This window comes from Carcharhinus amblyrhynchos, chromosome 35 (assembly GCF_965287045.1).
Source record: "Carcharhinus amblyrhynchos chromosome 35, sCarAmb.v2.hapA, whole genome shotgun sequence".
Lineage (NCBI taxonomy): Eukaryota > Metazoa > Chordata > Chondrichthyes > Carcharhiniformes > Carcharhinidae > Carcharhinus > Carcharhinus amblyrhynchos.
This window is the reverse complement of record NC_137358.1, coordinates 8,706,617-8,719,681: the sequence shown is the minus strand read 5'-3', so window position 1 is coordinate 8,719,681 and position 13,065 is coordinate 8,706,617. Positions and strand designations below refer to the sequence as shown.

Here is a 13,065-nt window from a genome sequence, read left to right as displayed (position 1 = left end):
AACCACACTTTGGCACTGATGCTCGATGCAGTTTGCCACTGAAAGTTTTGGAAAGGGTAACGTTGCTGTATGGATAATCCAGGAAACACGAGTTTAAATTGGACCTTGGGCAGATTGCGAATTTGGAGTCCAGTTTTAAGAACTGAGGAGAAAGTGGGCAGAAATGAAAGTATCCCAGCTGTCGGGTTATTGCTAAGAGCTCAAACCATTCCTGTTTGCCCTCTGATCCCAGTTTGAAGGAGAAAGGGAGACAATCCATCTGTGCGCACAGTGGCACAATGGTTAGCTCTGCTGCCTCACAGCACCAAGGACCCGGGTTCGATTCCCTGCCTTGGGTTACTGTCTGTGTGGAGTTTGCACATTCTCCCCGTGTCTGCATGGGTTTCCTCCAGGTTCTCCGGTTTCCTCCCATGGTCCAAAAGACTATGGTTAGGGTAAGGTGCATTAGCCGCGCTAAATTCTCCCTACTTGTGACACTAACAAATGAAACTTTAAAAACGCTAACGTTAAACAGATTGCAAAACTGAAAACTATTTTGAACCAAATACACGAGTGTTGAGAGGGAAGATTCCGCCAGGGACCCGAGTTCAATTGTGGCATTTAGGTCACTGTCTGTGTGGAGTTCACACATTCTCCCCGTATCTGCGTGGGTTTCCTCCGGGTGCTCCGGTTTCCTCCCACAGTCCAAAGATGTGTAGGTTAGGAGGAATTGGCCATGTTAAATTCTCCCTGAGTGTATTGGCGCCTAGGGGATTTTCACAGTAACAGCGGTGTTAATATAAGCCCGCCTGTGACACAAATAAAATAAACTAAAAAACTTAAACTTAAAACAGGATGGTGAGTGGCCGGGGGGATAACTTGCAGGTAGTGGTGTTCCCAGGTATCCTTCTAGATGGAAGTGGTGGTGGGTTTGGAAGGTGCTGTCTAAGGATCTTTGGTGAGTTGCTGCAGTGCATCTTGTAGACGGTACACACTGCTGCTACTGAGCATCGGTGGTGGAGGGGGTGGATGTTTGTGGATGTGGTGCCAATCGAGCGGGGCTGCTTTATCCTGGACGGTGTTGAGTTTCTTGAGTGTTGTTGGAGCTGCCCCCATCCAGGCAGGTGGGGAGTATCCCATCACACTCCTGACTTGTGCCTTGTAGATGGTGGACAGGCTTTGGTGAGCCAGGAGGTGAGTTACCCGGTACAGGATTCCCAGCCTCTGACCTGCTCTTGTAGCCACAGTTTCTGGTCAATGGTAACCCTCAGGATGTGAATAGTGGAGGAATTGAGGTGAAAATGATAAAAACAAATGGAAGAAAATGGCGAAAGGGTCAGATGGAGAGAGCATTGAATCAGTTGGGCTGAATGGCCTGTTTTTGTCCTCTAGACTTGATGTAACCCATTGCTACAAGACCATAAGACATTGGAGTAGAATTAGGCCACTCGGCCCGTTGAGTCTGCACCATCATTTAATCATGGCTGATATCTTTCTCATCCCCATTTTCCTGCCTTTTCCCCATAACCCCTGATCCCCTTATTAATCCAGAATCTATCTATCTCTGTCTTAAAGACACTCAATGGCCTGGCCTCCACAGCCTTCTGCAGCAAAGAATTCCACGGATTCCTCACTCTCTGGCTGAAGAAATTCCTCCTCATCTCTGTTTTAAAGGATCGTTCTAGTTTTTCCTACTAGTGGAAACATCCTCTCCACGTCCACTCTATCCAGGCCTCGCAGTATGTTTCAATAAGATCCCCCCCACCGCCCTCATCCTTCACTGAGTACAGACCCAGAGTCCTCAACCGTTCCTCATACGACAAGCTCTTCTTGTGATCACTCCTCCCTCTTGTCTTCCCCAGTTACACCTTTAACAAGGTCCAGGAGAACAGCGACATCTACTGGAAGTTTCAGCGTTACAATTTGATCGTGGAATATCACCAGCGACCTGCACTCGCCCCTCCCTTCATCATCTTGAGCCACATTCACATCTTCATCAAGAGGAACATCCGGAAAGTTCCGACCGTGAAGGGCAGACTCTTCAGTAAGACGTCTCGGGTATCAGCGCTGCGAGAGACTGATTTAGGAAGGGTAGCATTGGGGGGGGATACAAATCCCAATGTGTCCCAGTGGCACAGAGGGATAATCACTGGACTGGTAATCCAGGGGAATGCTCTGGGGATGTGGGTTCGAATCCCACCACTGCAGATGGTGGAATTTGAATTCAGTAAAAATATCTGGAATTGTTTTATCCATTCACGTTTTATGCTTGTCGCTGGCAAGGTAAGGCCAGCATTTATTGCCCATCCCCAGTTGCCCTTGAAACGAGCGTCTCACTCGACCATTTCAGAGGGCAGTTGAGAGTCAGCCACATTGCTGTGGCTCTGAAGTTGCATGTAGGCCAGACCAGGTTAGGGCAGCAGATTTCCTTCCCTAAAGGACATTAGTGAACCAGGTTGGCTTTTCCGACAATGGTTTCATGGTCATCTGTAGATTCTTAATTCCACGTATTTTTTATTGAATTCAAATTCATGGCAGGATTCGAACTCAGTTTCCTTTAGTTGAGTTTCTGGATTAATAATCTAATGATAATATCACTGTGCTATTGCCTCCCCTGCAATTAGAAGCCGAACGATGACCATGAAACCATTGTCAATTATCGTAAATCAACAATGCGGCTCAGTGGTTAGCACTGCTGTCTCACGGTGCCATGGACACGGGTTCAATTCCTGGCTTGGGTCACTGTTCGGAGTCTGCACATTCTCCCCATATCTGCATGGGCTTCCATTTACTGATTAGATGCATTGGCCATGCTAAATTCTCCCTCAGTGTGTGACGACTTGGGAATTTTCACAGTCACTTCATTGCAGTGTAAGCTAACTTGTGACACTAATAAATAAACTTAAAAACCGATCTGGTTCACTAGTGTCCTTTAGGGAAAGAAATCTGTCATCCTTACCCGGTCTGGCCCACAAGTGACTCCAGGGCCCCAGCAATGTGGTTGACTCTTAAACGCCTTCAAGGATCGACAATAAATGTTAGCCTAACCAGCGATGTCCACATGCCCTGTATGGTGTGATGGATTTGGAACAGTTCAGGGTGAATCCATCAGGTTGACACTGAGGGGCAATTTAGCATGGCTAATCCACCTAACCTGCACATGTTTGGACACAAGGGACAATTTAGCCTGGCCAATCCATCTAACCTGCACATTCTTGGATACTAAGGGGCAATATAGCGTGGCACTAAGTTTAAATTTATTTATTAGTGTTACATTTTCATTCCAGGGGTAGACCTGTCGGAGGCCGTTGCCAATAGGCTGATGACTTGGGAGGCGGTGCAGAAAGAGAACTACCTGGTATCCCGGAACCGAATGAAACGAGAGAGCAACATGGAGCAACTGAAGAGAACAGCACTAAAGTGAGGACACAGTTAGACACTCAACCTTCTCATTACAGGGAACTCCAGCACATCACGAGGAAATCGGAGCAAGTAGACTAGAAAGACTCAAGTCAGTGGTTGTCCCTGAAAACAGAACCAAGTTGTTGAAGACTTTCATTTTGCACTCATCAAGACAAATGGCAGAACCCTTGGGAGCATTGATATTGGGTGGCGCGGTGGCCCAGTGGTTAGCACTGTTGCCTCATAGCGCCAGGGACCTGGGTTCAATTCCCGGCTTGGGTCACTGTCTGCATGTTCTCCCCGTGTCTGCGTGGGCTTCCTCCAACTGCACCGGTTTCCCCCCACACTCCAAAGATGTGTAAGTGGATTGGCCAAGCTAAATTGCCCTTTAGTGTCAGGGGGACTAGCTAGGGCTTGGGTAGGATTGTGGACGGTGCAGACTCGATGGGCCAAATGGCCTCCTTCTGTATTGTCAGATTCTATGAGTCAATGACATACAGAGGGATCTGGGCGTCCAGACCCATAGATCCCTGAAGAGGCAACACAAGTGGTTAAAGTGGAAAGAAGGCACACAGATGTTTGCCTTCATCTGCCAGGGCACCGAGTGTAAAAGTTGGCAAGGGGGCAGCACAGTGGTTAGCACTGCTGCCTCACAGTGCCAGGGACCTAAGTTCAATTCCAGCCTCGGGTCACTGTGAAGTGTTTGCACATCCTCCTCGTGTCTGCATGGGGTTCCTCCGGGTGATCCGGTTTCCTTCCACACTCCTAAGATGTGCAGGTTAAGGTGGATTGGCCATACCAAATTGCCCCTTAGTATCCAAAGATGTGCAGGTTAGGTGGATTGGCCATGCTAAATTGCCCCTTAGTGTCCAAAGATGTGCAGGTTAAGGTGGATTGGCCATTCTAAATTGCCATTTGGTGTCTCAAGATGTGCAGGTTAGATGGGATTGGCCATGGTAAATGTCTGGGATTACAGGGATAGGACGGGTGAGAGGCCCTGGCAAAGGTACGTGTCAGAGAGTCACCGCAGACCCGATGGACTGAATGGCCTTTCGCGCACAGTAGGGATTCTAGGTTCTGTGGTTTCAAGTAATGTTACAGTTGTATAAAACTTTACCAGAAGAATGTGGAAGCTGTGGAGAGAGTACAAAGAAGGTTCACCAGGGTGTTGCCTGGTCTCCAGGGTGTTGACTTGAGGAGAGGTTGAATAAACTGGGATTGTTTTCACTGGAAAGACAGTGGTCGAGGAGAGACCTGATAGAGGTCCACAAAATGCTGAGAAGCATGGACGGTGGACAGTCAGAGGCTTTTTCCCAGGTGGAAGTGTCAATTACAAGGGGACACAGGGACAAGGTGAGAGGGGAATGTTTAAAGGAGATGTGCAGGGAAAGTTTTTCACATAGCGGGTGCCTGGACTGTGCTGCCAGTGGAGGTGGTGGAAGCGAGAACATTAGTAACGTTCAAGGCATTTCTTAATAGACACATAAATGGGAGGCGAACAGAGGGCTAAAAACCACATATGGGCACAGCCTTGGTGGGCTGAAGGGCGTGTTCCTGTTCTGTATTGCTCTTTGCTCCAAACAAAGGAATAGCACAGTTCAAATGACCACAACACGTGGCATTTCATCAGAACATTGAACACAGGAGTTGGGACGTCTTGTTGAAGTTGTAGAAGATATTGCTAAGGCCACACTTGGAATAGTGTGTGTTCAGATCTGGTCACCCTATTATAGAAATATATTATTAAAATAGAAAGAGTGCAGAAAAGATTTACCAGGATGCTCCCAGGACTTGATGGTTTGAGTTATAAGGAGAGGCTGGGACTTTTTTCCCTGGAGCGTAGGAGGCTGAGAGGTGATCATACAGAGACCTATAAAATAATGAGGCGCATAGATCAGTGAGATAGTAAACATCGTTTCCTAAAGGGAGGGGAGTCTAAAACTAGAGGGCATAGGTTTAAGGTGAGAAGGGAGAGATACAAAAGGGTCCGGAGGGGCAATTTTTTTTACACAGAGGGTGGTGAGTGTCTGGAACAAGCTGCCAGAGATAGTAGTAGAGGTGGGGTACAATTTTGTCTTTTAGAAAGCATTTAGACAGTGACATGGGTAAGGTGGGTGTAGAGGGATATGGGCCAAATGCAGACAACTGGGATTAGCTTAGTTGTTAAAAAGAAAAGGGCAGCATGGACAATTTGGGCCGAAGGGCCTGTTTCCATGCTGTAAACCTCCATGACTCTATGGCCGTAATTTCAGCGGCACGCCCGCCCTGATTCACGGGGCGGGCAAGGCTCGGAATACAGCATTCTCCATTGGCCTTGGGCGGGGTTGTAGGAACGTCGGGTGGACATGCTGGTACAATTCTACACAAAGACTCTATAAATTGTTGTGATTGTTTGAAATTTGGCATTCCCTGATGAGGCTACAAAATTACGAGAGGCGCTGGCAGGGTGGATAGTCAGGGTGGAAAGGTCAACTACAAGAGGTCGCAGGCTCAAGGAGAGGTGGGGGGGGAAAGATTTCCTGATGAGTGCAAGGGGAAAATCTTTGACAACACCTGTCTTTTCTGCAATATTCCAATTCAGTTTGTCATTTGATCATTGTCAAAAAAAACAGGGATAGAGAAACAGGATTTATGACACTCAGAGACCATCTAGCTGATTAAGTGTGTCCCAACCGGAGCTTTCTAATGCAGCCCACTTCCCCGTTCCATCTTGTTATTAGATTTATATTCTAATATAAATCTATATTAGATTGAAGCTAGATTAGATTGAAGGGGGTTGAAGCTCCGAGGAGAAATTAGACAAATTAGGCCTTTATTTTCCCTCAAATTCTGAAGGTTTGGCAGGGTGAGGGGCTGCGGAATCTGATAGGAATATTTCCACTGAGAAATGAGGGAGATAGCTAATGCCAAGTTTCCGTTCTTGTTACCTGACGATTTAATTTGGTTTTTTCTTAAGGGTTGACAGCGTTTTGACTTACATAACCGACATCAGGGAGCATGACAGGCGACTGAGAGTGCTGGAAAAACAGGTAAGATTCAACGCGCAAACTCCAGCCGTAACACGGGAGCGCACATTCTCATCCAAAACCCCTCCTTCACAAGACACAGAGAAAGGACTGCGCGGTCCCTGCTGTTACTGAATTACAAACACACACCATCAGCCCTGACTATCATTTGGTTACAAGTGTCGTTACGCCTGGAGAAGTGTCGCCAGATCCTGATTCAATTACGTTGGAAGCTCATTAATCGGTGTCACAAGTAAGGCTTACGTTAACGCCTCAATGAAGTTACTGAGAAAGTCCCCCAGTCGCCACACTCCGGTTCGGGTACACCGAGGGAGAATTTAGCCCTAACCAGCATGTCTCTCAGACTGTGGGAGGAAACCGGAGCACCCGGAGGAAACCCACACAGACATGGCGATCATGGCTGATCTGTGGCCTAACTCCATGTACCTGTCTAACTCCAAGTCCCATGATAGCCCCGCTCAATAAAAATGCACTTATCTCAGGCTTAAACCTAACAATTGAACCATGAGACTCCCCACAGGCAGTGATCTGAGCTGGGAATCAAACCCACATCGCTGGCATTGTGAGGCAGCAGTGCCAACCACTGTGCTACCCAAGAAGCAGTTAGATAAAGCACTTGAGCTGAAGGGGATCAATGGATATGGAAAGAAGGCAAGATCAGGCGATTGAGTTGGATGATCAGTCATGAATGGCCGAGCAGGATGGAGGGGCCGAATGGTCTCCTCCTGCTCCTATTTTATGTTTCTTCCCATTAGGCACATTACAGACCTCAGGATTCAACACTGAGTTCAATACCTTTAAACCACAACCATTCTCCTCTCTCTTAACCCTTTCTAATATATCCCAAACCTTCATTATCCCTCCCTCTCTCCCTCCCCGCTCCCCCCCGAGCCATCTGTCACCACCCTTAGGTGTTGCTGCAATCTCTTCAAGCGCCCACTAATCTCCCTGTTATGTGGTTGGCACAGTGGTTAGCACTGCTGCCTCCCAGTGCCACAGACTTGAGTTTGATTCCCGGCTTGGGTCACTGTCTGTGTGGGATTCACAGTAAAAAGTCTGACAACACCAGGTTTTAGTCCAACTGATTTATTTGATAGTAAACGCATAAGCTTTTGGGTTAGTCCCTTCATCAGGTGAATGGAGAGTTCTGGCCTCAGACAGAGCATATAAAGCACAGACAGTTTAGAGATTACTGATTAGAATGCGAATCTTTACACCTAACCCGCTGTTCAAGTCTTGAAGTGGCTGACAATGAGTGGAAGGAGCACTGATCACAGGTTAAAGAGATGTGTATTGTCTCCAGACAGTACAGTGAGTGAGGTTTTGCAAACCCAGGCAAGTGTTGGGGGTTACAGATAGTGCGACATGAACCCAAGATCATGTCGCACTATCTGTAACCCCCGTGACTTGCCTGGGTTTGCAAAACCTCACTCACTGTGCTGTCTGGAGACAGTACACATCTCTTTAGCCTGTGATCAGTGCTCCTTCCACTCACATTGTCGGCCACTTTAAGACTTGAACAGCAGGTTAGGTGTAAAGATTCGCATTCTAATCAGTAATCTCTAAACTGTCTGTGCTTTATATGCTCTGTCTGAGGCCAGGACTCTCCATTCACCTGATGAAGGGACTAACCCAAAAGCTTGTGCGTTTACTATCAAATAAATTGGTTGGACTAAAACCTGGTGTTGTCAGACTTTTTACTGTGTTTACCCCAGTCCAACGCCGGCACATCCACATCATGACTGTGTGGGATTCTGCAGGTTCTCCCTGTGTCTGTATGGGTTTCGTCCCACAGTCTGAAAGATGCGTTGGTTAGGGTGCATTGGCCGTGCTAAATTATCCCTCAGTGTACCCGAACAGCTGCTGGACTGTGGCGACCAGGGGATTTTCACAGTAACCTCATTGCAGTGTTAATGTAAGCCTTACTTGTGACACTAATAAATAAACTTTTAACTCTGAAGTCCAACATTTGCCATTTTTACCGCGTGCTGCTCCTGCATGCTGACCTTCAGTGACTCGGTACGAGGACACCCAGGTCTTGTTGCACATTTCCCTGTCCTTATTTATGGCCATTCAGATGGTGAGCTTGTCTTGGGCTTCACTGGAACATTGCAACATGCCAAGGACAGACACGTGGACATGGTAGCTGCTGAGTTAAAACAGCAGGAAAGTTGGGGTCATGTTTGTGGACTGAACGTTCCACAAATGTTGGACTGCCACAAATGTCATGCCGCTGGGTCACCCAGTCTCCATTTAGTCTCTCCGGTGTAGAGGAGAACAGCAAATACATTGATTTGATTTATTATTGTCGCATCTGTTGGGATACAAAAAAAACTACAAGAGGTCATGAATGTAGCCCAATCCATCACGCAAACCAGCCTCCCGTCCATTGACTCCGTCTACATTTCCCACTGCCTCGGCAAAGCAGCCAGCATATTTAAGGACCCCACGCACCCTGGACATTCTCTCTTCCATCTTCTTCCAAAAAATACATAAGTCTGAGGTCACGTATCAACCGACTCAAGAACAGCTTCTTCCCTGCTGCTGTCAGACTTTTGAATGGACCTACCTCACATTGAGTTGATCTTTCTCTACACCCTAGCTTTGACTGTAACACTACATTCTGCACCCTCTCCTTTGCTTCTCTGTGAACAGTATGCTTTGTCTGTGTAGCGCACAAGAAACAATATGTTTCACTGTATGTTAATACACATGACAATAATAAATCAAATCAAATGCAGTGAGAAGTATTGTTTCTTGCGCACTATACAGACAAAATATACCATTCATAGAGTATATAGGGGAGGAGAGGAGAGAGTGCAGAATGTAGTGTTACAGTCATAGCTAGGGTGTAGAGAAAGATCAACTTAGTGCAAGGTAGATCCATTCAAAAGTCTGACGGCTGTAGGGAAGAAAACGTTCTTGAGTCGGTTGGTACGTGACCTCAGACTTTTGTACCTTTTTTACTAATGGAAGAAGGTGGAAGAGAGAATGTCCGGGGTGCGTGGGGTCTTTAATTATGCTGGCTGCTTTGCCGAGGCAGCAGGAAGTGTAGACAGAGTCAATGGATGGAAGGCTGGTTTGCATGATGGATTGGGCTACATTCATGACCTCTTGTAGTTCCTTGTGGTCTTGGGCAGAGCAGGAGTCATACCAAGCTGTGATACAACCAGAAAGAATGCTTTCTATGGTACATCTCTAAAAGTTGATGAGAGTTGTAGCTGACATGCCAAATTTCCTTAGTCTTCTGAGAAAGTAGAGGCATTGGTGGGCTTTCTTGACTATAGTGTCAGCATGGGGGGGACCAGGACAGGTTGTTGATGGTCTGGACACCTAAAAACTAGAAGCTCCCGACCCTTTCTACTTCTTCCCCGTTGATGTAGACAGGAGCATGTTCTCCTTTACGCTTCCTGAAGTCGATGACAATCACCTTTGTTTTGTTGACATTGAGGGAGAGATTATTGTAGCCGCACCAGTTCACCAGATTCTCTACCTCATTCCTGGACTCTGTCTCGTTGTAGGTGATCTAGACACCTAGAAACCTGAAGCTCTCGGCCATTTCCTCTAACCCTGCTCTCGGCTGGGATTCTCCAGTCCCGCTGCAGTGGGTGGAGTTTTGGCTGAGTGCCAAATTCCCCATTCTCGCTGGCAATGGTAGGATTGAGAGCTGGGGCATGTAAGACTGGAGAATTCTGGCCAATATCACCCCCCCCCCCACCCCTACCAGGCTCAGTGTTGCACTTACTTTGATGATCGGTTTGCAATGTCTTACTGTGTTGAAGGTGCTATATCAATGCGGGTTATTGTTGTAGGTGGATTACTGCACCGAAGCCTTAAAGTGGTTGGCGGAATCCTTACTGCAAAGTGACCTCATCAAGAACAGCAGAGCTCCGCCCACATTTACAGGTACCGTAAATATCGTAAGAAACACCCACTGTGCAAATGGGACTTCTGTCTGCTGTGAGTGTCACCCAGGAATGAAAGTCCCATCACCGTCTCACTGCTACAAGCAAATATCCGAAGACAGAAGAAGGAAGTTTTGTGCAATTTTTATTTGCAGGCAGTTTTTAGCTAAGATAAAATTGGCTGTGTGGAGACAGAAAGATTAATCCAATTGGATCGCCAAGAGTTTACCCCCTTTTCTGATTGGTCCTGGGAAGGCAGTCCTGGAGGATGGGCCAATGGCACGGTGTGGCAGGGGGAGGGGCAAGTCACAAAGGCCATGTGACAAAGTCTCCAGGAATACCCCTTGTCCTAGTGAGGGTGTACTCAAAGAACAAAGAACAATACAGCCATTCGGCCCATCAAGCCAATACATGACATCTTTATAACCTCTGGAATCGTACCCAGGTCCCTGTGTTAACCACTGTGCCACCTTCTACGTGGTCCATATACCTCTATTCACTGCCTATTCAGGTATCTCTCCAGGTGCCTCTTAAATGTTGCTGTTGTATCTGCTTCTCCTGCCTCCTCTGGCACTGCGTTCCAGGCACTTAACACCTTCCGTGTAAAAAAAATTTGCCTCTCACCCCTCCTTTAAACTTTCTCCCTTTTACCTTAAACCTATATCTCTGAGTGATGGACCTTTCTATCCTGGGGAAAAGACCCCGACTATCCACTCTATCCGTGCCTCTCACAATCTTGTAGACTTCCATCAAGTCACCCCTCAGCGTCCGATGTTCAAGTGAAAACAAACCAAGTTTGTTCCAATCTTTTCTCATCGTTAATACCCTCCAAACCTTTCCTGTGTCTCTCCAAAGCCTCCACATCCTCCTGGTAGTGTGGCGATCAGAACAGTATGCAATGTTCCAAATATGGCCTAACTAAAGTGTTGGTGTGGCTGGCATGTTACAAGCCAGCAAAGATACTTCGCCCATGCCATTGGCCACAGAGGGGGCTGCCCCCGTCTCACAATGCTGGTGGAACACCCTGCTGCCGTGGAACAGCCTGCGGTTCACCCACGGGAAGCAGAGGAGGCCATTCAGCCCCTCAAGTCTGTTCCATCAGCCTGGCCCAAATCTTATGTATCTTTGCAACTCAATTTTTTTGAATGGACACAGTGGCACAATGTTTAACGCTGCTGCCTCACAGCGCCAGGCACCTGGGTATGATTCCCGGCTTGGTCACTGCCTGTGTGGAGTCTGCACATTCTTCCCGTGTCTGCATGGGTTTTCACCAGGTTTCCTCTCACACTCCAAAAATGTGCAGGTTAGGTGGATTGGCCGTGTGAAATTGCCCCTTAGTGTTCAAAGGTGTGCAGGTTAGGTGGATTGGCCATGCTAAATTGCCCCTTAGTGTTCAAAGGTGTGCAGGTTAGGTGGATTGGCCATGCTAAATTGCCCCTTAGTGTCCATTGACGTGCAGGTTAAGTGGATTGGCCATGCTAAATTCTCCCTCAGCATACCTGAACAGATGCCTGAGTGAGGCGACTAGGGAATTTTCAATAGTAACTTCATTGCAGTGTTAATGTAAGCTGATTTGATTTTTTAAAATTTTTTTATCAGTTCTCAAGTAGGCTTACATTAACACTGCAATGAAGTTACTGTTACTCGTCACCACATTCCTGCGCCTGTTCGGGTACACTGAGGGAGAATTTAGCACAGCCAATGCACCTAATCGGCAAGTCTTTCAGACTGTGGGAGGAAACCAGATCACCCGGAGGAAACCCGTGCAGACATGGGGAGAATGTGCAAACTCCACAGAGACAGTGACCCGAGGCTGGGAATCGAACCCGAGTTCCTGGCACTGTGAGGCAGCAGTGCTAACCAGTGTGCCACCACGCCGTCCTATCTGCCTGCATTGGTTCTCTGTCATCTTAATACCCACAACAAAAACACCAAACTCAGTTGATTGTCTTTTGAATCATTCTGTAGGTGATTAATGATATTTTTTATATATATATATATAGGACCCTCATCTACAAAGGACAGCAAACCGTAACTATTCGATAATGAAAACTGCCTCACCAAAGGTTGACCAAAAAGTTGTGGCAGGATCCTCAACTTTACCCTCTCCGATCATGCACAAGGTGCCAAGGCTGTGTTCGAACCCGCATGGGACTGCATTTGGAATCCTTTCCTTCCTCAAGTTGGAAGCTCAAGATCACATCAGTTGCAAAGATTGCCATCGCTGTAGGTGCACGGGGCTAGTGCACGAACTGAAACTGTAGTTTGGGATGCTCAAGTGAGCTAGCACAGAAACAATGGGCTGAATGGCTTCTTCCTGCATTATAAACTGCAACCTTCAACTCTGCAAATGTGTTTGCCCGTGAACCAAGTAGAATGATAAATATTTAAATTCCTGACAATTTAATCCTGAGATTCAAAGTCGAAAGGCTTATTTATTACAAGTAAGGCTTACATTAACACTGCAATGAAGTTACTGTGAAATTCCCCTAGTCACCACAGTCTGGCGCCTGTTCAATGCACCCTAACCAGCACATCTTTCAGAATGTGGGAGGAAACCGGAGCACCCGGAGGAAACCCCCGCAGACACGGGGAGAACGTGCGGACTCTGCACAGACAGTGACCCAAACCAGGAATCGGGTCCCTGGCGCTGTGAGCCAGCTGCGCCAACCACCGTGCCACCCCATTGATGCCAGTTTCCCTGGGACATCTCGATTTGTCTGTTTATTTTGGCTGAAATTCTCTGGCCTTTC

General features: G+C 47.3%; 1 protein-coding gene across 1 annotated transcript in view; it reads left to right on the top strand.

Moving 5' to 3' along the window:
- LOC145361775 (transient receptor potential cation channel subfamily M member 4-like) overlaps positions 1-12,843 on the top strand; it is a 64,418-nt gene extending 51,575 nt beyond the window's left edge. The window contains exons 22-26 of the mRNA XM_080217742.1: positions 1,842-2,023; positions 3,267-3,399; positions 6,338-6,410; positions 10,220-10,313; positions 12,316-12,843. Of these exons, the coding sequence (XP_080073868.1) occupies positions 1,842-2,023; positions 3,267-3,399; positions 6,338-6,410; positions 10,220-10,313; positions 12,316-12,347 (514 nt within the window). The 3' untranslated portion in view covers positions 12,348-12,843. The remainder of the gene's footprint in view (positions 1-1,841; positions 2,024-3,266; positions 3,400-6,337; positions 6,411-10,219; positions 10,314-12,315) is intronic.
- Positions 12,844-13,065: the final 222 nt, after the last annotated feature.